The sequence below is a fragment of the Rhinopithecus bieti genome, unplaced genomic scaffold (genome assembly GCF_001698545.2).
Source record: "Rhinopithecus bieti isolate Rb0 unplaced genomic scaffold, ASM169854v2 scaffold_20891, whole genome shotgun sequence".
Taxonomy (NCBI): domain Eukaryota; kingdom Metazoa; phylum Chordata; class Mammalia; order Primates; family Cercopithecidae; genus Rhinopithecus; species Rhinopithecus bieti.
In genome coordinates, this window is record NW_016810137.1 from 1,250,972 (window position 1) to 1,274,322 (window position 23,351).

Here is a 23,351-nt window from a genome sequence, read left to right on the forward strand (position 1 = left end):
AAAACCCTAGAAATTTCTTAAGTGATAGTTTTTTTTAAAAGTTATTCCTAACACACCCCACCCTTTAGGAGTATCTTTTGTTATTCATAACTGCCCTTCGCAACACCTGAGTTTATGCTAACAAGGTGATTCAGGTGGGGTCCCTAGCTAGGTTAAGGATGTGGGCTAGTCGTCTGAAAGACCAAACAAGTGAATAGAGGGTGGGAACTTTCAGCCACCCCCAACCTCGGGGGAGGGAGGGTAACTGGAGACTGGGTTGTAAAACCTCTTGAATAATAAGATAAGGAGTGCCTCCGGGTTGGTGAACACATCAGATGCTGGGCAGATGGTGTGCTGCCTCGTCCATACCGTGCATCTCTTCCCTTTGGCTGATCCTGAGGTTTATCCCTTAGAAATAAGCTGGTAAATGTAAGTAAAGTGTTTTTCTGAGTTATGTGATTTGTTCTGGCAAATTACTGAACCTGAGAAGGGGGTTGTGGAAACCTTCATATTTATAGCTGGTTGGTTAGAAGTTCTGGTGGCCCTTGGAACTTGCAACTAGTGTTTGAAGTGGGGGCAGTCTTGAGGACAGACCTGAACTTGTGGAGTCTGTGCTAAATCTGGGGAGGTAGTGTCAGACTTGAACTGGATTGTTGGATGTCCAGTTGATGTTGGAGAACTGGTATAGAAACATTACATGCATTTGTTTTATCAGAAGTGGCCTCTGAAAAAAAACATATTAGTCCAAACTCAGATGTGCTGTAAGTATAAAATACACAGTAGATTTTGAGGATTTAGTATGAACAAGGAATATATTTCATTAATTTTTTTGTATTGTTTACACATTAAAATACTTTTGATATATTGGAGTAAATATATGGTAAAAACAAATATATTAAAATTAATGTCATCTTTTTTTTAAACTTAAAGATACCTATGTGGCTTGCATTATATGTTTGATGGTGCTGCTGTAAACCCTATCTCTTCATCAACACTGCTTTATTCACTGCTTAATTAATAGCTTTGGCTGGGATTGCTGAGGGCACTTCCCTGTTATCAACTTGGGATCTTTCAGAAATTCTTTATGGGATGATAGGGCTACTTAACAACTCGTATAAGAACCCCTGATTAAATACCTAAAAATGTCAGTTTCCCTTGATAAGCAAATCTGCCGTGTTACCAGTTTAAGCTCTAGCTCCGGGGTGGAGACAGTAGAATGAAGGGGTTTGGGAGGTGGGAATAAAGGATTTGGGTCAAAGGGGTTGGGAAGTGACTTTATGCTAGGTGCTCCTTTGAGTTTGCATCTTTCAAGAGCCCATATTAGAAGGGTTTTGTCACTGGGACCACAGAAGGAAGGGCCCTGTTAAGGCTCTTGCAGGTAGCCAAGCCCTGGTCTTTCTCCCTTGGAACTGTAAAGCAAAAAAGTATATGAGACAGGTCTCAATCAATTTAGAGATTTATTTTTCCAAGGTTAAGGATTGTGACCCAGGACACAGCCTCAGGAGGTCCTGAGAGAATACAAGCCCAAGGTGGTTGGGTTAAAGGCTCTTGTTTTTATATGTTTTAGGGAGACGTAAGACATCAACCAATGCATGTGAAGTACAAATTGGTCTGGCCTGGAAAGGCGGAAGCTTATAGGTCACAGGTGGATTCAAAGATTTCTGATAGGCAATTGGTTGAAGGAGTTATTATCTAAAAGGCTGAAATTGAGAGTCTGGGTTAAGATAAGGGGTTGTAGAGACCTAGTTTCTTATGTAGACGAAGTCTCATAGGTGGCTGCCCTTAGAGGCAACAGATAGCAAATATTTCCTATTCAGACATTTAATAAAAGGCACTAGACTCTTAGCTAATCTCTTCAGGATCAGAAAAAGACCTGGGAAGGGAAAGGGATCCTCTATAGAATGTAAATCCCCCCAAGATACAGCTTTGCAGGGCCGTTTCAAAATATGCAAAAGGAATGTATTTTGGGATTAAAAAAGCTTTGATTTCCTTTAGGGCTTACTATCTGTTATGTGATGCTATACTAGAGTCAGGTTGGAATTTGGTATTTTATTGTGACAGTCTATTTTGTCAGTCTTAAGATCTGTTTTAATGTTAATGCTAGTCTGTTGTGTCTAAACTCCAAAAGGGAGAGGCTGTAATGAGGCATGTCCACCTCCTTGCCCCAGCATCATGACTGGAACTCGTTTTTCAGGTTTCTTTAGAACTCCCTTGGCTGAGAAGGATCCATTCAGTCATCTGGGGGTCTTAGAATTTTATTTTTGGTTTACAGAACCCAGTATTCTCCCCTTTCACAGTTAAGACCTGAGGAATGAAGGGCATCCAGATACCGACACTGTGAACACAGCTTCTACTCAACCCCTAATCCCAGTTGTTTCCCGCCTGACTGAATCTCAGGGACACAGCAATGCATAATGGTAGCTGTTGAGAGGCCTAGGACCAAGGAAAGGCCTGAGGGCCCTTGACTTAGAGCAGCATGCTCTTGAGACTGAGGAGAACCGAAAGCTCAAGGGAATATGTCACTGTCTCACCTTGAGCCTCAGTGGCTCTTTGGGGTCCTCTTGCTTGGCTCGGAGGACTCTGGATGTCAAAGGACTTAAAGGCTCAGCCCTGAGATGAAAACTTGCATTCTCTGTTGGCTACATGAGGTAAACTCATGGGCTTAACCAGAGAAGTACTGTCTAGAACTGAAATCACTGATCATTTGTGCTGTTTAACAATTCCCTGTTTGGGAGGCCGAGGAGGGCAGATCACGAGGTCAGGAGATCGAGACTATCCTGGCGAACACGGAGAACCCCTTTCCCTACTAAAAATACAAGAAATTAGCCAGGCGTGGTGGCAAGTGCCTATAGTACCAGTTATTTGGGAGGCTGAGGCAGAAGAATGGTGTGAACCCGGGAGGCAGAGCTTGCAGTGAGCTGAGATCGCGCCACTGCACTCCAGATCCTGGGTAACAAAGCGAGACTCCGTCTCAAAAAAAAAAAAAAAAAAAAAAAAAAAAAATTCCCTGAAGCAGAAAAATCTGCTGCTCAGACTTCAATGTCTCATGCCTACAATTTTCACAAATTACTATATACTCTAGGTGGTGGAATGGACCCAGAATAGGTAAGGGACTTAAGCAATTTCAAACAGCTTATTAGATAGTGGTAGGAGTGGCAGCACATGTGAGAATCTTGGCCTCAAGTCTCTTACCTAAACTCTGCAGAAGTGTGTCTGGAACCCAGAAGCTCATGCTAACATGTTCAGTATCCCTGGTTACTTCTTGAGCAAAGGGCAGTGATGACATTAGGAGAATGAAGGCACAAAGTGGGTCATGCTTTGTTTTATTCTTGAACCTTTAGTCCCATGTATGAATCCTGAGTGTTACCCTCCTGCGTGCTGTGCACTACAGAATGAACTTTAATTCACAGTAAATGAGGGAGGCTTTTTCTTAAGAAATAAATTTAATTCAAGGTGGTTAGTGAATGTGAGGCAATGTAATGCCTTCACGAAAGTTAAAATAGTCCAGTTACAAAAGAAGCACTGTGTATAGTCTCAAATAGCTGAAGGTTCAATGGGCTCCATATTTTACAAAGTACAAAAAATTATTTCATATACAAAGAAAAATACAAATAATGTGCAAAATGAAAAAAACCATTTCATCAGGTGGCATTTATAAAAGGAAATGGTGATAGAAAAGTCCTTCATTCTTAATTATCGCCCGAATTTTTATATATTACACACAGTTCTATTTCCTAGTGTGTAGACAATTTTAAATTTGAAATTCCGACTTATTTTAATCTACAAAGACAATGTATTTTATTTTAAAAAAGGGAACCATTTCATTATTGAAATCTTATGAATGCATCAGTTAATTTATATTAAATTATAAGCAGGCTATCTGAAAAACAAGGATATAGAAATCATATATACACATTTTTGAAATATTAGTTTAGTATTTAACATATTAACATTTCAAAACAAATGCAATGATCTAGCTACCTATGACGCCAGCTGGTGTCAGTGGCTGTAGCAAAGATGCTGTTTCTGTTTACCATGAGCAAACAGCATTTCTTGGGTCTTAAGCTAAACAAACACAAGTTATCAAAGTAAAGAAAATCTAAAGACAGTTCTTACTTTCCATGTGTAGAAGTGTAGTTTGGGTATCCAGTCATGCCACAGTGTGACTGTGGTCAACACAGCCCTTGTCACAGGTGTGTGTGGTCCTAAATAGCTGGCCTCTGTCTTTCCAACATCTTCACTTCATTGGGAGTTCAGTGCAAGTGTTTGTTTTGTGAGTTAGTGCATTCAGCTTTTTTTGCATGTTATTTTGAAAAAGAAACTGTCAGGAAGCAGAAGATACATAAGAACATAAGGCCCTGGATCCTCAGAGCACCTCTGGTCTAGAGAATTCAACGTTTTGGATAGAGAATTCAACGTTTTGGAAGTAGTGTTTTCCTGCATTGGGCCGGTCATTGTTGTACCATTCCCTGGATAATCTTTTTCCATCAGAATAATGCTGTGTGCTCCCTCTTTGCCTGCTACTGAACAATGACATCTCTTGTTGTGAACCCCAATGGCACAGAAGGGACCATGGAAGCACCTTTTGGCAGCACCAGAGAACTGAGCATCTCAAAGGTCAGGCAGTACAAGTAGATGCCTCTCATAGGAAACCTAGTCTAGGTAGAATATGAGACAATCTTGGAGGGTTTTGATTTTTGCTTGTTAAACAGGTCTCCAAGCAAATTATGACCCTGGAGAACAAAAAAGGATCTATAGCTTTCATGAAGAAGGACCCAAGTAGGTGGTAGCCATTTTGCCTGGGTGAGGTTCACAGTTGGCTCAGGAGACATCTTCTGATCATTAACCACTAAGACCCTGTTAGAAAAATGTAGTGCAAGATACAGGGAGTGCATGGGGCTGTTGACCAGACCTGTGTGAAACACCTATTCAGGTTAAGTAGATATAGCAACCCCTGCAAGAAGGGACTGGGCAGGAGAACCTCAGGCCCTGGGATAACGTATTGTCAGCTCCTCAAGGATCCATGCTTTTTTTTTTCTATCTGGCAGCATGAGTTCCTCTATTTCTTCGGCATAGGTTGACCATGGGCATCAGGCATCAGAGATACAGCTCTGGATCCTGTCCATCCATTGCTGGGCACTCTGTCCATCCTGGGCGCAGAAGTTATACACACGTTTGCTGGTCTTGAGCTACAAAACCAAATGACAGCGAACCAGAGATGAAGGGCAGGGCTGTTTTATAGATTTGGGTAAGTGGTAAATCAGTCCCTGTGACCTTCCTTTTCCATACTGCCCCAGAACTACCATACTGTTACTGCCTTTACTTTTCTGGTCTCTAGAGTCATAGGGGATGTTGATAGAAGGGTACTGGCAGGAAAAGGAGACACACTGGGAGCGCCTTACTTTGCATTTTCTTAGTGTCTTCTTTGACTAAGGAGGAAGGGTCAGTAATGAATAGTGCCTTTAACCTCTCCCATGCACTGCACCAATGCACTAAAGGTGAGGGAGCTCCTTGTGCTCCAGGGGGATACCTGAGGTTCATCCATACCATAAAGTTGGCCTTTGTGTCCCCTTTCTTCAGTTGGAGCCATATTGGAAGCCCACTGTCAGGAAAACGATCTCATGGCCTCAGCAGGGCCATAAAGGATGACCTATCTTCTTTATGAAGCCCTGCTTGACTCCAGGGACTACATAAGTTCCCTTCTATTATGTGGCCTATAAAGTGCCCCATAGCCCACGTGAGGGCTGCTGAAGATGTTAGGGTAGATACTTCTCATGTGTGCCTAAGGACAGTCTTTTGTGGGTGGTCAAGCATGAAAACCACTGAATACTAGGGAAATAGCATCTGCTCTTGAAAGTAGGTAGTAACTGAACTAACAGCATTTAACAAGGAGTTCATGTTTCCATGTGCGGCTGGACTCCTTTTGCATAAAGCAGTATACAGCTTTTCTGAGACATACAGACAGGAAGAGAGGATAGCCTTGGGGTCAATAATGCTGAGTTCAAGCTCTGGAACAATTCCCATAGCCAAGGGGGTCTGTCATCCATCTGTAGTCACCACCAATTGCTCTGAGGGCTCCATCATTCTTGGAGACAGACAGAATGATGCGCAGGCAGAGCCAGGAAAAGAGAAGTAAGATCAACTTACATCAAAGAAAGCCTTGTCACTTGTGTGCTTTGGGGCTCCCATGCTGGGGCCAGCAGGGATGACCATTTCTACTTCAGCCAGATCAATGTGGCCTTTACAGCTCGTGTCCTCACCTGAGTCATAGTATCGCAGCTGGAACCAAAAGGATACAAGTGAGATATAAGAGACACAGAAAGAGAAAATGGCATGGCTTTTCAAACTGTATTTGAATACCTTCCTCTGTACCTTGGTTATATATGCTAAACTATGCCTGGAAGAATACACAAAAAATTAATGTTACTTGTTGCTTCTAGGAAGAACTAGGTGGCTTGGAGAAAGCACTGGGGGAAAGACTTATGTACTGTTTGAAAATTGAACAAATAAATGTATTACATCTTAAAAGATAGAATTAAGGCTGGGCATGGTGGTTTATGCCTGTAATCCCAGTACTTTGGGAAGCCAAGATGGATGGATCACTTAAGCCCAGGAGTTCGACAGCAGCCTGGGCAATGTGGTGAAACCCTGTCTCTACAAAACATACAAAATTAGCCAGTTGTGGTGGTGCATGCCCGTAGTTCCAGCTACTCAGGAGGCTGAGGTGGAAGGATTGCTCGAGCCTGTGAGGTCAAGCTGCAGTGAGCTGAGATCCTGCCACTGCACTCCAGCCTGAGTAAGACCCTGTCTCAAAAAACAAAATAATAAAAAAAAAGAAGTGAAGTAACAATTGTAAAAAGTATATGTAACATATAAAAAGGGGGCTAATGTTTAGTAATATACAGAATTCCCAGAAATTGATAAGAAAAAGATAAACAATCTAGTAGAAAAATGCTCAAAATATCTCAACAGGCGAGTCACAGAGAAATACAAATGACTTATAAATATTTGAAAAGATGATCAACTTCATTAATCAAAGAAAAGTAAATGACAAATGAGATTTCACTTTCGGATTGAGAAATATTAAAAATGGCTGATGATATCCAATAAGGTACTAGATCATCTCAAATACTGCCAGTATGAATATAATTTGTTGGAAATTTTTTGGAGAACAAATTGGCAATATCAACTAAAATTTAGAATGCTTATGCCTATTGAAACATCTTTCCAGGCTGGGCGCAGTGGCTCACGCCTGTAATCCCAACACTTTGGGAGGCTGAGGTGGGTGGATCACTTGAGGTCAGGAGTTTGAGACCAGCCTGACCAATATGGTGAAACACCCGTCTCTACTAAATACAAATTAGCTGGCATAGGTGGAGAGCATAAGTTACTCCGAGCTAACTGGAGTAGGCTGAGCAGGAGAATCGCTTGAACCCAGGAGGCAGAGGTTTGCAGGCCGAAGCCAAGAATCGCAGCCACTGCACGACCAGCCTGGGTGACAGAGCGAAACTCCCATCTCAAAAAAAAAAAAAAAAAAGAAACACCTTTTCCCCAACCTTTATAAAGTAGTCCCCTACAGAAATACCCTATAAGCATGCAAGAGAAAGATGAAGAAGTTTCGCTTCAGCTTTTTGTTTTTTTTTTTTTTTTTTTTTTTTTGAGACGGAGTCTTGCTCTGGCAAGGCCCCAAGGCTGGAGTGCAAGTGGCCCCGGATCTCAGCTCACTGGGCAGGGCTCCGCCTCTTGGGTTTAAGCGCATTCTCCTGCCTCAGCCTCGCGAGTAGCCTGGGACTACAGCGGCCCGCCACAGGCGGGCGAGGCCCACCCGGCTCGCCCGGTAGTTTTTTTGTAATTTTTTTAAGTAAAGAGCGAGGGTTTCACCTGTGTTACCAGGATGGTACTCGATCCCTGACCCTCGTGATCCGCCCGTCTTCGGCCTCCCAAAGTGCTGGCATTACAAGGGCTTGAGCCCCGCAGCCTGGGCTAGCTTTGTTTTATCAGCTAAACATTGGAAAAGACATATTTGGTCTTTCAGTGCAGCAGTGAATCAGCATTCAAAGTTACAATTCACCCAATAAAATAGGAATAGCTATAGAGGAGGGCTTTCAAAACAATATGGAAGATCTTAAGTGATTTTCATATAGAGACTGCATTAGGAAAGCTGTTCAAGCGCATTTTTTAAAAATCAAGGTGCGGAACAGCATGTAGGATAAAAAATGATTTTTGAAGAACACAATAAAATAGCTTAGCATTTGACTACACAGGGGACTTTGAGATCTGTATGAAATGTTTGAATGTGGCATAATAAGCATATATTGCCTTTTGGAATAATAAAAAAAGGAAAAAAACCATCCCAGCACTTTGGGAGGCCAAGGCGGGCGGATCACGAGGTCAGGAGATCGAGACCATCCTGGCTAACACAGTGAAACCCCGTACCCTGTCTCTACTAAAAATACAAAAAATTAGCCGGGTGTGGTGGCGGGCACCTGTAGTCCCAGCTACTTGGGAGGCTGAGCCAGGAGAATGGCGAGAACCCAGGAGGGGGAGCTTGCAGTGAGCCAAGACTGCACCACTGCACTCCAGCCTGGGCAACAGAGCGAGACTCTGCCTCAAAAAAAAAAAAAAAAAAAAAAAAAAAAAAAAGAGGAAAAATGTCAAAGAGACTGCTAGGGAATAAGCCTCATTGGGCCATAATCTGTGGATTTCACTCTAGCGTATATGGCAGGAAAGTGGTGCTTCTGACAATGTGGCTCTGGCCTGAGACTTTTCTCTGTCTCTCCTCTCAGGCATGGTATGAGTAGGGCTAAGTGGAAAAACTGTATCTTTCATGTTAAAGAAGTCCAGAAGACTGGTAAGAATGTAAGTATAATTTGATGTAATTGTAAATTATAGAAAAATTATGACGTTCTTCTATGTTATATTTAGAAGTTTAATGGAACTTTTTTACACAGTGTAGCCTCTATGATTTCAGAGTATAGCTCCCTAACAGGGCTTCCATTTGTATATTTGAACATAAATTATCTATATTGTCCCACAAAGACTCTGTAATCATTATGAAATTCCTTAAGTAGAGGAAAAGCTGGACCCCAAATATAGTCTTCATTTGGAAGGAGTCTTCTAGCTGCAGGTCCAACCAAAGCACTGTATTATAGGAGTAACAGTTCAGGTTTTTCCTAACAGATTCCATTTTATAGTAAATGCATTGACAATCAAAATGTGGAACCCTCAGCCTCGAGGCTGAGTGGTCAATTCCAAGGTAGAGTAAGGCCTGCAGTCAGAACACAGGAGACCATGCAGCTCTCAGTAATGCAGGGTGCAGAGCTGCTGGAGGTTTGGGTAGGAATTGCTCTCCCTTGAAATCATTGGAGTAAAGACTATGATGCTAAGGATTGCAGAGGCTGCTACAGGAATAGCTAAGAACCTAACAGTAGTCAAAAGACTTCTTGACACAGTCAGCAAGGTCCAGTCTAGTACTTGCCCACAGTGAATTCCAAGTTTGGGTGGGCACATCCCCTTCTGCCTCTTTTGGGGCACCTTTGCTCCCCTGTTGCTGCCATCTTTGAAGGGTAACAGTGCCTTCTTTAGTAACCAGTACAGCAATGGGCACAGAGGTGGTGTTCGATAAATGTTTGTAGAATAAATTAATGCCCTCCGTTTTGAATGGATGCTTTCTGCTGCAAGGACAAAGGTAGCCTGTATTCTGGGGAGTGTTCACAGGCACAGGTTTGTATGTGCATGTATGCAACAGGCTGAAAACCTCAGGAATCCCCTTAGCTGGGTTTTAAGATCAGGCAGCGAGAGATATCTGAGCATTAAGAAAAAGAGTTTTATTGCTCTGTGCTCTGGGCTCAACTGTTGCTGCCTCAGCCTGCAAGTACCAGGCCGAGCTACTTGGGAAACTTCCTCGGAAGGCTATTGCCCTTACTCAGGGACATCTGGGGCCCTTAAGGAGCCTCCAGACTGCATACGAGAGGCACTAAAAAAGCAGTCTGTACATGAGGAATCTATCTGTCTGCTAGAGCCACATAATAGCCAGGGACTGGGACTAGCCTAGACAGAAATAATTTCTTTTGGCTTTAAGAGTATTACCTGATGTTTTGTTACATCCAAAACAAACCAACGGGGCTTCCAACCTTTCAGCAAAGCCCCTCTTTTATAAAGCGTTCCCTCAAAGGACCTAGAAGAAATGATGACAGGACAGTTAATTTTGATTTACACTTACGAAATGCTGTAAAGGGGAGGGGATGTCTGTTGTTTTGTCAAGTCTCTATTTCCCCTAGATGATCCAAAATGGCTAATAAGAGTTCTCCCTAGAATTTTTCTACTAGACCTCTGGGGAAAGACTGCTGCTTTCTGCTGGGATTACCACATCTGTGAGGCTTGGAATGATCAGTAGCCATCTTTTGTGCCATGTTGGGACTGACATAACACAGAGAGAGGGCAAAGCAGAGCCGGGAAATGGATAGAAGATACTGTGTGAGAAGCTAGCATACCCTTGACTGTCCTAGTTTATGTGAGTAAATTGCTTTTTGCTTCAGCTAGCATAAGCTGGATTTTTGATGTTTGCCGCTGACAAAGTGCTGGCTAACACATATTCCCTCAAACGTTCTGGCAGACAGGAGATAAGAGCCATCAAGACTCAACTACAAATAACTACAACCTCTTGGCATTATTTTTAGTTGTAATTTTTTTTTCTTTTCAAAGAAACATCTAAAACATTACAAAAGTTAAAGCAAATCCATTTCAACTTTATAAAAGACTGTACTGTGCATAGGCCTAGCTTATTGAGGGACCTGTGGTTTAGCCTCAGGTGGTGTGGGGAAGTCTTCAGCACACCGAGCAGGATTCAGCATGTCACCTGTTTTCCTCATTCTTGGATGTATACTGGCTATAGAGCGTGGCTGCTCTTCGCTCCACTCCATTGGATGGGGAGATGCTGGAATTCTGTTCCTCCCCCATGCTGCTGTCTGGGAGATGTAGCAGAGACCTCTTCTGATAGGAAGGTAGGTTGGTAGACACAATTCCTGGGGACCTCGACAAGTGTCTTTGGGACTGAAAAAGACAGGACAGGAGCTAGGAAACCTTTACAGACACTTAAGCCACTGACTGGAACATTTCATTTACAAATATTTATCTCAAGGAAAAAACTGGACAAATGAGCAATGATAATGTACAACAATATCAATCCCAGAGTTAGTTATCATGGTAAAAAGCTGGAAACATGGGAGGCTGAGACGGGCGGATCACGAAGTCAGGAGATCGAGACCATCCTGGCTAACACTGTGAAACCCCATCTCTACTAAAAAATACAAAAAAAAAAAAAGCCGGGCGAGGTGGCGGGCGCCTGTAGTCCCAGCTACTCAGGAGGCTGAGGCAGGAGAATGGCGTAAACCCGGGAGGCGGAGCTTGCAGTGAGCTGAGATCCGGCCACTGCACTCCAGCCCGGGTGACAGAGCGAGACTCCATCTCAAAAAACAAAAAAACAAAAAAACAAAAAAAAACTGGAAACAACCTACCCGTCCATTATTAGGGACAATAAACAAATTATGGCATTTCCATACAGTGGAATTCTAGACAGCCATTAAAAAATGATGCTGCTATGGCCAGGTGTGGTGGCTCATACATGTAATCCCAGCACTTTGGGAGGCCAAGGTGAGTGGATCACTTGAGTCCAGGAGTTCGAGACCAGCCCGGGCAACATGAAGCCCCATTTCTACAAAAAACATTTTAAAAATGAGCCGGGTATGGTGATGTGTGCCTGTAGTCCCAGCTACTTGGGATGATCACCAGAACCCGGGAGGTTGAGGCTGTAGTGAGCCATGATCACACCACTGTACTCCAGCCTGGGTGACAGAGTGAGACCCTATCTCAAAAAAAATAAAGATGATGATTTTTTTTTTGAGACAGGGTCTCACTCTATCGCCCAGGCTGGAGTGCAGTGGCGTGATCTTGGTTTACTACAACCTCTGCCTCCTGGGTTCAGCCTCCCGAGTAGCTGGGATTACAGGTGCACACCACCATGCCCAGCTAATGTTTTGTATTTTTAGTAGAGACGGGGTTTCACTATGCTGGCCAGGCTGGTCTCAAACTCCTGCCCTCGTGGTTTGCCTGCCTCGGCCTCCCAAAGTGCTGGGATTACAGGCATGAGCCACTGCACCTGGCAGACATTGGTTTACACACAGTGATAGATGGAAGGACATGTATGCCAACGTGGAGTGAAAAAATAGGTTTATTTTATTTTTTTATTTATTTTTTTATTTTTTGAGATGATGGAGTCTCGCTCTGTTGCCCCCAGTGGCGCAATCTCGGCTCACTGCAAGCTCCACTTCCCACCTCACCCGGCTAATTTCTTTTTTTTTGTATTTTTAGTAGAGACAGGGTTTCACCATGTTAGCCAGGATGGTCTCGATCTCCTGACTTCGTAATCCGCCCACATCGGCCTCTCAAAGTGCTGGGATTACAGGCTTGAGCCACCGCTCCCGGCCGAAAAAGCAGGTTTAAAATAGTACGTCTAGTAAATCTCTTTTATATGTGAATTTGTAAGGTAAAACAAGTTTGATAGCATAGTGGTTTACTTCTAGGCTATAAATTGTGGGTGATTCTCATCTTCTATTTTATAACTTTGTGTGTTCTTTCAAAAAAATGAACATTATTATTTTCATTATCAGAAAAAATCAATAAACTATTATTTTTCTAACAAAAAAGCATTAAGGCATCACCCACCTGTTGTCTGTCTGATAACAGCTCCTGAATTGCTATTTGAGGTTAAGAGATAGAGCCCCAGATGGTCTCTTTTTACCACAAAGGTTTTCTTCTACATTCCATTCTTCTTGACCTTTCTGTAACATCTGACCTGCTGGCCTCTTCTTCCTGAACTGTTCTTCAGAACACTCATCTGTCCTAATTTCCCTTCTGTTGCATTTGGAGCCAGTCTGATGTGGGTTCGATTGGTGGCTCTACCAGTTGCCACTGGATGATCTCTGTGCCTGTTCCTCACGTAGGAGAGGGAATACCATTCCCTCACAGTGGATTAAATAGGATGCGAAGGTGTGTACCATACTAAGCACAGACCCTTCCACATATTATGTGCTTGATAAATGTTTCTTAGATCAGAAATAGGAAATGGGGTATGAGAAGCAGAAAACAGAGTATTTCGTTTATATATATATATATAAATTTTTATTTTTATTTTGAGACAGAATCTTGTTCTGTCACCAGGCTGGAGTGTGGTGGCGCAATCTTGGCTCACTCACTGCAACCTCTGCCTCCCAAGTTCAAGTGATTCTCCTGCCTCAGCCTCCTGAGTAGCTGGGACTACAGACACCCAGCTACTTTTTGTATTTTTAGTAGAGACGGGGTTTCACCATGTTGGCCAGGATAGTCTCGATCTCTTGACCTCGTGATCTGCCTGCCTCGGCCTCCCAAAGTGCTGGGATTATAGGCGTGAACCACCTTGCCCAGTCGTTAAAATATTTTTATGATAAATGTTTCTTAAGTCAGAAACAGAAAAGGGATTGTGAACAACACAAGGTGGCATATTTTGTTGTTTTAAAATACTTTCTGTGGAGCAAACATGGTCTTGGCATTCCCCTCCTCCCTCATGTGGTAGAAGATCAGCTGAAACCACACAGGCAGTGAGACAGGAAAGAACCCAATAATTTTCCTTGGATTCGGGGTGCTGAGACATAAGTAGTATGTCACTGTGGTGAAGTGAGACACTCAGGAAGTATTCAGTCATTTGGAACTTTCTGCCCTGGACCTCCAGGACATGACCCCTCCCCTTTCTACCCTTCCTTCTGGCCATAAACCCAGCTGGGTCTTGTCACCTTTGGCAGTGGGCTCCACCTGACTTAGCACCCTCAGAAAGCTTAGAAGTAGCTCTTAAAGGGCATTGCCAACTCACGCGATCTGTTCTTGGTTCTTCTTTAAGGTCCACGGTTACCCTTTCCCACAGCTGCTGCCACTTCTCAGGGGCTTGGTTCAATTTGTGCTCCAATTTTTCAATTTCCTGCAAAGAAATTAAAAGTTTTCTGATCAGTATTTCATAGAAATCAGGATGTGCCCCAAAGCCACACTGCTTCTGTACTAGGCCCAGATGAGCAGCATGGCCAGAGGGCAGTTAAGTGGTGGACATGGGTCTGAGAGGTCTCCCAGCCAGGACTAGTGGTGAGAGCTCTAGCTGGTGTGCCACACTGTGGCGAAGATGGTTTATTAGGACCTATAACTAGGCCTTTTTGTACAGGAGAGCTTACATACTAGAATGTGAAATATGTATCTCAGACATCTGCACCCTTGGGCGGCCCATGGGAAATCTGATAGCCAAAGCAAGAGGTCAAGCACTGGCCCATGACCCAGCCCTAATAGCTGAGGTAGATGAGAAGCCAGTCCTTGAGAGGAGGAACCCCTCAACTCTGATGATTCAAACCAGATATGGAAAGAATAAGCCAAGAAATGCCCAAGGAAACAGATACACCTTCGGACAGAGAAGCTGGAGATCAGGGCAGCTGCCTCTGTGACAGTATGACCACTGAAGCATACTCTTCCTGGGCAGGAAACCAGAGGGGGAAGACTCTTTAGGAAGTGTCTGGCCCATATCAGGGCTCAAAGCTATTCCTCAGGCTGGCTACTGCCAGGAGGGGTTGGTTCCAGAACATTCCTTGCAGAAGATGGTTGGCAGCACTCCCATCAGGCCACTGACCACCCACACTTCTGACCAGAGGAAGTAAAGCACCCACAAAAGCCACAGCCAAGGCCTGACAGCTAAGGCTGCTCAGGCAACTGAAACAGCTGGGAAGCTGCCGGAAGGAGTAAATTGCTCCATTTGCTTGATTGCTTCCTTGTGATGCTGGAAAATCACTTTTTTTTTTTTTTCTGAGACAGAGTCTTGGTCTGTCACCCAGGCTGGAGTGCAGTGGTGATCTCCACTCATTGCAAGCTCCACCTCCCAGGTTCACGCCATTCTCCTGCCTCAGCCTCCCAAGTAGCTGGGACTATAGGCGCCCGCCACCACGCCCAGCTAATTTTATTTCTTTTTTATATTTTAGTAGAGATGGGCTTTAGTTTTACTGTGTTAGCCAGGATGGTCTTGATCTCCTGACCTCGTGATCTGCCCGCCTCGGCCTCCCAAAGTGCTGGGATTACAGGCGTGAGCCACCGCGCCCGGCCGGAAAATCACTTTTATTGAGACTCTTTTCCAGTAGTGAAGCCTGGTCCCCCACTGATGATAGGGAGCAAATCTGGTTTCTTCATACACAGAGGGTGCTACCATAACCCTAGCCCAGAGTAAGCAGAGCCATGTTCAGAAGTTTGTAAACCATTCTTAACTTAGCCTGGTTCCTTTGGCCTCGTGCCTCCAGGGCCCCTGGTGCCCCTAGGTGTGTGTCTACAGTTGACTTACACTGAAAAGGCTGGTGAGAGCATCAGGCTGAGTACAGCTGACATCATCATAGCATGGCCACACTGTTCTCCTCTGGCTCCGCGGCCCAGCTTCTCCGGCCAGGTCAGAGTCTTCGGAGGGGAAGTGCTTGGGGGTTAGCATTATCCAGTCATAGGAAGGGCCTGTGGACAGGGTCTCTTCTATGTAGTAATCCCACTTCTTGAGGCTGGAGACATTTACATTGGGCTTCAGAGCCTGTTAAAACAGAAACATAGTTTCATCTTGACCCCAAAGTACCCCAAGCTCACTGTCAGGCAAAGCCTGACATTTGTAGAGTCCAGAGGAGGAAGAGTATGAATGGAGTTCAAATGCCGTATGTCTAAATCTTAATTTAAAAGTCATACATCAGGATAAATTATTAAATAAAACATCTTCCAATCCTCCCTCTTACCTTGAGAAATGTAACGTCCTAATGACCTAGAAGGTCAAGTTCAATAGAGAATTCTTGGATTCCTCAGAATTTTATACTAACAAGTGGTGGCACTGGGAGAGCTGGCCCCAGTCCCCTGTCCTTGGCCTCTTTTCTCCTCCCACCCCTATCTTACATTCTAAGGGTCTTACATGAATGATTATGTATACCCCAGCCCACAAAGTCGAACTCTGTCCACTCTGTCAAACCTGCTACTTTTTGCCATTCTTTGGGCCTTGGGGTCCATGTACTAACATAGGAGACTGACTTGGAGAAGTAGCCTGGTGAGCAGCCTGAATTTGGGCAAAGAATTCTGAAGTGCCCAGACAGAGCATGGTTTAGATGAAGGAGGGGCATCTAACCATGTACCTTTGGTTTCTTGTACTCCTCACCTCATGAGGAGGATGCAGCTGGAGGAAGGCCAGACTAGGGTTCTATGATTGGGGCCCAGGGGAGGGACCTCTCTTGGCCCTAAGTAATGGTGGAACTGCTTATCAGACCAGTCTGTTTCATTCCAGGGCGTGTGTTATGTAGATGTGCATGGTGGGGCACAGTTGCCTTGAGATATGTTACCCTTCTTGGGCTCAGCTCCAAACATCTCTGCTTCCTATAGGGGGTCCTTCCATGGCTTTGGTACAGATAGACTTAAAGAAACTTTTTCTAAAGTATTTTAAGGTTTTTCAGCTTAGACCACCTGTTGATATTTCAAATTTTGTTCTTTCTTTCTGGGGAAAGTTGCCTTGCTTTGATTCTCTACAGGTTTTCCCTTCTAGGTTTTGGGAGCCAGCTCTTAATTTTTGTGGCAAGATTTTAGCGAACAGTGTCCATTTGTGTCACAACCCAAACCTATAATGTCTCAAACTTTGACATAGCTTTTTGGTATGAAACCTAGTCCAATGTTTATAAAAAGCTTAAACAGCTTATATATGTTAAAACTAAGGAAAACCTTAACACAAAATTTCAGAAAATGAAACATAAATGATTTCTTACTCTACCTCTATTTCCAATGGTGAATATAAATAATTAAAGAAAATGGGACTCCTCTTGTGCATTCTGTCAATACACTCCCAAATACAGATTCCCTTTTTGGCATGCTTTTCTCCTTTATCATCAAATAAAGTTCCTGTAAGTTAAAAAAATCCAACAAAACAAAATTCAATAAATTTTAACACTTTGCAAAAAAAAAAAAAAAGTATGATGCATGTAGCAGATAAAGTGGAATATTTTTTATGGCTTTAAAACAGCAACATTTGTGCAAAACGTTAGAAAATAACTGCAAAGCTAAAGACAGGAATGAATTTCATAGCTATAGGCAAACAAATCCAGATGGAGGAAACATCTGATGAAGTTTGCCTCAGCAACCAGCAGTCTATCAATCATGACTCTTCCAACCCTCCTCCTGCATCTATATCTAGATTCAAAGAAGTCCATGCAGGAGGCAGTCTATAGTTTTCAAGAGAAAATGAAGGACTTCAGAGTTGATTTGATGAAGCTCAGTAAAAAACAAAATTTTATGTTTCTCTTTTAAGTTGTTGGCTTTTTATTATGAAGCCATTTAAAGTGTTTTCTTGTTTAGGAGTTTATATATACCACAGATCATGGTTACTGAGACTGTAGATGACAGAAGGGTGTAGTCTGTGTCCTTGGGTGATTTAAAATAAAAGCAGAACTTTTATACCTTTTCAAATAGTCAATCTATTACTAACATGAGCCCACTTTGTTTTTAATAGGGAGGAAAATGTGTTGAGGTGAGGCAAAAAGTAGTTCTTCAAAAGGCCATGAAGGGTGTCTCAGCAGTGGTGTCTTGCTTGGAATGAAGTGACTCAGTCAAAATCAACATGCATTTTACCAGTTTATATATATAAAAAAAAATGTCTCAAGCCCCAGATGGCATGAAATTCATAATATGTGGGGCCCCTAAGACTAATTAACAGTTTCTTCTCTACCTTTTAACTGCAGGGTCCAGTGCAGTAGTTCTCAACCTTGGATGTACATTTGAAAAACCAAGGGCTTTAAAAAAATCCCAATGCCCAGGTCTCACCTCAGACCAATTAAATCGGAATCTCTGGGGATGGCCCGAGATACTAGTTATTTTAAAAGTTCAAGTGACTCCAAAGTCCAAAGTTGTGACTGCTCTAGGGGTTGCAGTAAGATTTGGACAGCCACCTTGTATATTGCTCCATTTGGCGCCTTGAGGCATGGATTAGACTGAAAGGCTGTGTGGTAGTCAGCCCCAGTTGAAATAGGCTCTAGGCACCTTTGTAGACAGAAAGAGAATGAGCTGAAACCAGAAGAGGAGATGCAATACCTGGCCCTCTGTTCCTCAGGGCTATTGTAACACCTTGTAATTGGAACGAAGTCCAATGGACTTTTCTTACAATATCCATATGGCTGGCTTAGGGCAACATGTACACATATAAGGAACATCTTAAAAACAGTCCAAATCAGACAGCTAGTGCCAAATACTATCACAGTCCAAATCAGACAGCTAGTGCCAAATACTATCAAATTACAACCCCATAATCCAGTATGTAATAATCAACATATTAAACTTTTAGGACACAGGAGAATTCATTGTGTTTAAGTTTTCTGCTAAAATCTTAAAATTATGACTCAGTGTGGTGCAGTGGCTCACGCCTGTAATCTTAGCACTTTGGGAGGCTGAGGTGGGCGGATCACTTGAGGTCAGGAGTTTGAGACCAGCCTGCCAACATGGTGAAATCTCTCTCTACTAAAAATACAAAAATCAGCCAGGCATGGTGGCGGGCACCTGTAATCCCAGCTACTCGGGAGGCTGAGGCAGGAGAATCACTTGAACCCAGGAGGTGGAGGCTGCAGCGAGCTGAGATTGTACCACTGCACTCCAGCCTGGCAACAATGTGAGACTCCATCTCAAGGAAAAAAAAAAAATTATGACTGATGAATTCTACCAGCAGTGGTTGAGATTACTTACTTCATCATCTTGGCATATAGAGGGTAGCTACCACAGCTGTTCCTAAACAAGGTTTCACTGTAGGCTTGATAACGAGTGCATCTACCAGAACACAAGAAGGAACAGACTTCAAGTAGGCAACTAGTCTGGACTAGGGACACAAAACCAGGCTTCTTTGATGCTGATTAGATGGGTGGCCTAATATCCAGAGAGGAGGCTGGGTAGATGATTTCTACTGAGCCTTCGGCAATGACATTCTAGGATTTGAAATGCATGTTTATGTGTTGTTGTTTTTGAGACAGGGTTTCAACCCTGTCACCCAGGCTGGAGTGCGGTGGTGTGATCTCGGCTCACTGCAGACTTGACCTCCTGGGCTCAAGTGATCCTCCCACTGCAGCTCCTGAACAGCTGAGACTACAGGAGTGTGCCACCACACCCAGCTATTTTTTGTGTGTATTTTTTTCTTTCTTTTTTTTTTTTTTTGAAGAGATGGGGTTTCGCCATGTTGCCCAGGCTGGTCTTGAACTCCCCGGGGCTCAAGCAATCTGCCCACCTCAGCCTCTCAAAGTGCTAGGATTATAGGTGTGAGCCATTGCACCCAGCCTGTGTTTATGAGTTTTAAGAGGAAACGTGTTTCATAGGATGGAAATGCTTATATTTTCCAATAATCATGATAATCTTTCAATATATACCTAACGTATCCTTTTATCCGCATCATTTTATTTAATCTTTTCAAGAGCCCTGTGTGATAGGCAGGGCTATTTAGTTTTTCAGACGCAGAAACAGATGAAGTAATTTACCCAAAGTTACTGACATTTTCTGACTCTTGATCTATGGCTCTACCCGTGGGACCAGTGGTGGGTCTCAGACTTGGCAGCATAATGGGCTCACCTGGGGAGTTTTTATTTTTTATTCTTTATTTTTGAGACAGGGTCTCACTCTGTCACCCAGGCTGGACACTGCAACTTCTGCCTCCTGGGGTCAAGAAATTCTTGTGCTTCAGCCTCCCAAATAGCTGGGATTATAGGCACATGCCACCACGCCTGGCTAATTTTTGTATCTTTAGTAGAGATGAGGTTTCGCCATGTTGGCCAGACTGGTCTGGAATTCCTGACCTCAAGCAATTCACCCACCTTGGCCTCCCAGAGTGCTGGGATTATAGGCGTGAGCCACCGTGCCTGGCCCTACCTGGGGAGTTTTAAAAGCTATTGATGCCTGGGCCTTGCCATCACAGATTCTGATTTAAGTGGTTGGGGATGTTGCCTGGACCTTAGAAGTTTTAAAAGCTCCCCAGGTGATTCTAATGTTCAGTCAAGTCTGAGAACCACTGCACTAGACCTTGTTGCTTCTCTAATGAAGAGAACAGTCATCTGCTATAGGAGAAGCCTTGGTCTTTGGCCACATCTGCATGCTGCTAAGGTAATTTGCTGATCAGCTTAATTCAGCAAAACAAACTGCTTTGTTAAAAAACCAAAAACCTAGCCTGGGCAACATGACAGAACCCTATGTCTACAAAAAATACAAAAATTATGTGGGCGTGGGGGCACGTGCCTGTGGTCCCAACTACTAAGGAGGCTGAGGTGGGAGGATTGCTTGAGTTCCAGAGGCAGAGGCTGCAGTGAGCCGAGATCCTGCCACTACTGCACTCCAGCCTGGGAGACAGAGCGAGACCCTGCCTCAAAAACAAAACAAAACAAAATAACCCCCCCAAACCACAAAACAAAAAAACAAACCCCCAAAAAACACTACTCCAGAGAGGCAAATACTTGTGTTTTACTCCCACCAATATTTGTACATATTGTTCCTTTCAGTGATGAAGCTGAGTGACATGGTGACCCCTGTAGGTACAGGTCAGTCCACTTAAGACCAGACCTGGGGGCGGGCTCGGTGGCTCAAGCCTGTAATCCCAGCATTTTGGGAGGCTGAGGCAGGCACACTGCTTGAGGCCTGGAATTCAAGACCAGCCTGGCCAACATGGTGAAACCTTGTCTCTACTAAAAATACAAAAATTAGCTGTGCATGGTGGCATGGGCCTGTAATCCCAGCTACTCGGGAGGCTGAGGCAGGAGAATTGCTTGAACCTGGGAGATAGAGGTTGCAGTGAGCCAAGATTGCACCAATGCACTCTAGCCTTGGAGACAAAGTGAGTGAGACTCAATCTCAATAAAAAAAGAAAAAAAAAAAAAAGATCAGGCCTGGGGCAGTTGTAACCAACTATACTTACTACCTTCCCAATAAGCAGTATGCAGATGCTTAAGAAATTAAGGTTTCTGATTGTGATGTGAAGAATCATAATTCTATGAGTTAACAAAGGACTTGAAGTATAAATAGGATGGGAAATGGTCTCACCAGTGCTCTTTACCTTATCAAAAGTATGAAATATCATACTAGACAATTTCAATAGGATGCCCTGGAAAGCAGTATTTCCTGATTTCAGATTTCAAACTGAGAACATCAGTAAATATTTTCTTGGAATTAAGAGTCCTCTTTATGATACTGAGTGCATATAATACATTGAACAGAGCTGATTTTTGTTTGCTTGTCTTAACAAAAATAGTCATGTGTTTCCTCTCCCCCTGTAACAGTTACAAAAGAAAGAATGTAAAATCCCCTTGGGAAATGTTTTTTACCAGGGCTGACTTTCAGAATCTACTCATTACAACTATCACTGCTATTAAAAAAATAGTTCATCACTATCATTGATAATGCTAGCGATGTCTAAAATTTACTGAGTGCTTACTATGCGCTAGTGACTGTGCTAAGAGGCTAAGTGACTGTGTGAAGAGTTTACAACTATTTTCTCATGTGATCATCATGGCCCTGACAGGTGGGATGGTATCACTGTCCTCGTTTTAAAGATGAGGAAACTGAGGCTCAGAGAGGCATTTAACCCCTCCCCAAAATACTCAGTTGGTGCTGGGATTTTACCCTGGTCTGTTTGGTCCAGACCACAGGGTCTTAGCTGCTATTCAAGCTGTCTCCAAGGGCAGGCACCCTTCCTACCAGAGTGCATCAGGGTTGGAAAAACTATGAGTCAAAGTTCCTGCTCAGTGTGATCACTTTGAGGTATCACAATAGTAAACATTTTAATTTTACAAAGATGCTATAGGAATGACCGCCGCCTGCTAAGAGCTAACATGGTACATAATTTCAGAATTTGGCCACTTATCTACTCTACATTCATAGTTAAGAGTTAAACCTTAACTCAGCTTGTCACTCTTGGGGGTAGTTACATTATTAGAATTTTCATTAAAAACATGCAGAACCAACAAAAAAGATGAAACAAGGGCATACAAACACATACCGTGCTCTAATCTTTCATAGTCTGAATCCAGGAGAAACGTTTTAAAGCGATTAGACACATAGTGGAAAGCCAAGAACTTTAAGTAATAGAGATTGAATTCAAACTCAGTTGGATACTGGTTGTGAACCTGAAACACACAAGGCAAAGAACAGAGTAAGAATCAAGCAGAACTGAAGGCTCAACTGAAACATGCAGGAGACCATTCAGTCATTCACTCAACAAATACCTGAATCCCTACCATGAGTAGAGATGGGAAGGGAACCAGATTTTCCAAGCACTTACTATGTGCCAGACACCAGACGAGGTTTTTTTTTTTTAAATAAACATAATCTCATTTAATCTCTATGTATAGCAAGAGAGGCATTATTATCTCCACTTTACAATTGAGAAAGCAAAGGATCAGCAAGATTAAGACATTTACCCAATGACATTAAACAGTAATTAGGGAACCCAAATTTAACCCTGGCTTATTAAGTTCCAAAGTCTCTACCCCACTCACTACATTATACTGTGCTTGGCACGTGATAGATATATATTAACATAAGTTATGGTTCTTGCTTTCCAGGTAACTGTGGTGTAATAGTGTGACATACAACAAGAAAAACTATTCTTACAGAAGTTTGGCAATGAAAAGGATTGAGAAGAGAAGGTGGTGGCTTAAGGGGACAGCAAGAGATGTTTTCTGGTCAAAAGAAATGTGTGTGTGTCTGAAGGCAATCCAGAAGGAGCCAACAGAACACATTTTAGAAAAATTTGTTAGCTAATAACTAAGATAAGATCCTGGGAAAGCAAGAATGAATGAGACTCGGGCCCAGAATTAGGCAACAGCTTTGGAAACAGGGAGGGTTGAAAGGTAGGCAAGAGAAAGACAGTTCAAGTGCCAAGGGAAAGGGCAGGAGCTAATGCCTTTTAGCCCTAATTTTTCATCAGTAACTTAGGCAGTGAGGTCACTGGGCACAGAAAAAGGAATGAGTGAATGACATGGGAGGCAGAAGGCTGGGCAAAGCTTAGAATGGTCATTGAGCCATAGCATGCTTTAGGCAAACCGTATACAGACTGGAGCCATCTCACGTTGGCAGAGGGTAAGCTGATGATCCTGTGAAACTCCCCAGCCTGCCTCGCGATCTCACCTCTATATTGCTCAAACAATCTCTCATGACCAGCTAGAAAATTTTGTTTGGTTGAAATAAGTTCCAGTCATAACTGCACTTGCTTAAAAGCTGGTTCAAATGAACACTAAGGCAAGCTGTCTAAAAGTCAGCGTTCTCCAAGTTTAATTTGTCAATACGGC

At 43.2% G+C, this 23,351-nt stretch overlaps 1 protein-coding gene and 1 long non-coding RNA gene across 3 annotated transcripts in view; one reads left to right on the forward strand and one right to left on the reverse strand.

Moving 5' to 3' along the window:
• The window catches only part of LOC108541783 (uncharacterized), a 52,483-nt gene that overhangs the window by 17,412 nt on the left and 11,720 nt on the right, over window positions 1-23,351 (forward strand). The gene's annotated exons all lie outside the window — the stretch shown is intronic.
• Window positions 3,394-23,351, reverse strand: part of LOC108541781 (myotubularin-related protein 13) — a 117,465-nt gene continuing 97,507 nt past the window's right edge. For both annotated transcript variants that reach the window (XM_017891446.1, XM_017891445.1), the window contains 8 exons: window positions 22,061-22,187; window positions 16,820-16,947; window positions 15,377-15,610; window positions 13,883-13,987; window positions 10,838-11,031; window positions 10,069-10,156; window positions 6,127-6,258; window positions 3,394-5,168 (listed from right to left, as the gene is read on the reverse strand). In XM_017891446.1, the coding sequence (XP_017746935.1) occupies window positions 5,070-5,168; window positions 6,127-6,258; window positions 10,069-10,156; window positions 10,838-11,031; window positions 13,883-13,987; window positions 15,377-15,610; window positions 16,820-16,947; window positions 22,061-22,187 (1,107 nt within the window). In that variant the 3' untranslated portion in view covers window positions 3,394-5,069. The remainder of the gene's footprint in view (window positions 5,169-6,126; window positions 6,259-10,068; window positions 10,157-10,837; window positions 11,032-13,882; window positions 13,988-15,376; window positions 15,611-16,819; window positions 16,948-22,060; window positions 22,188-23,351) is intronic.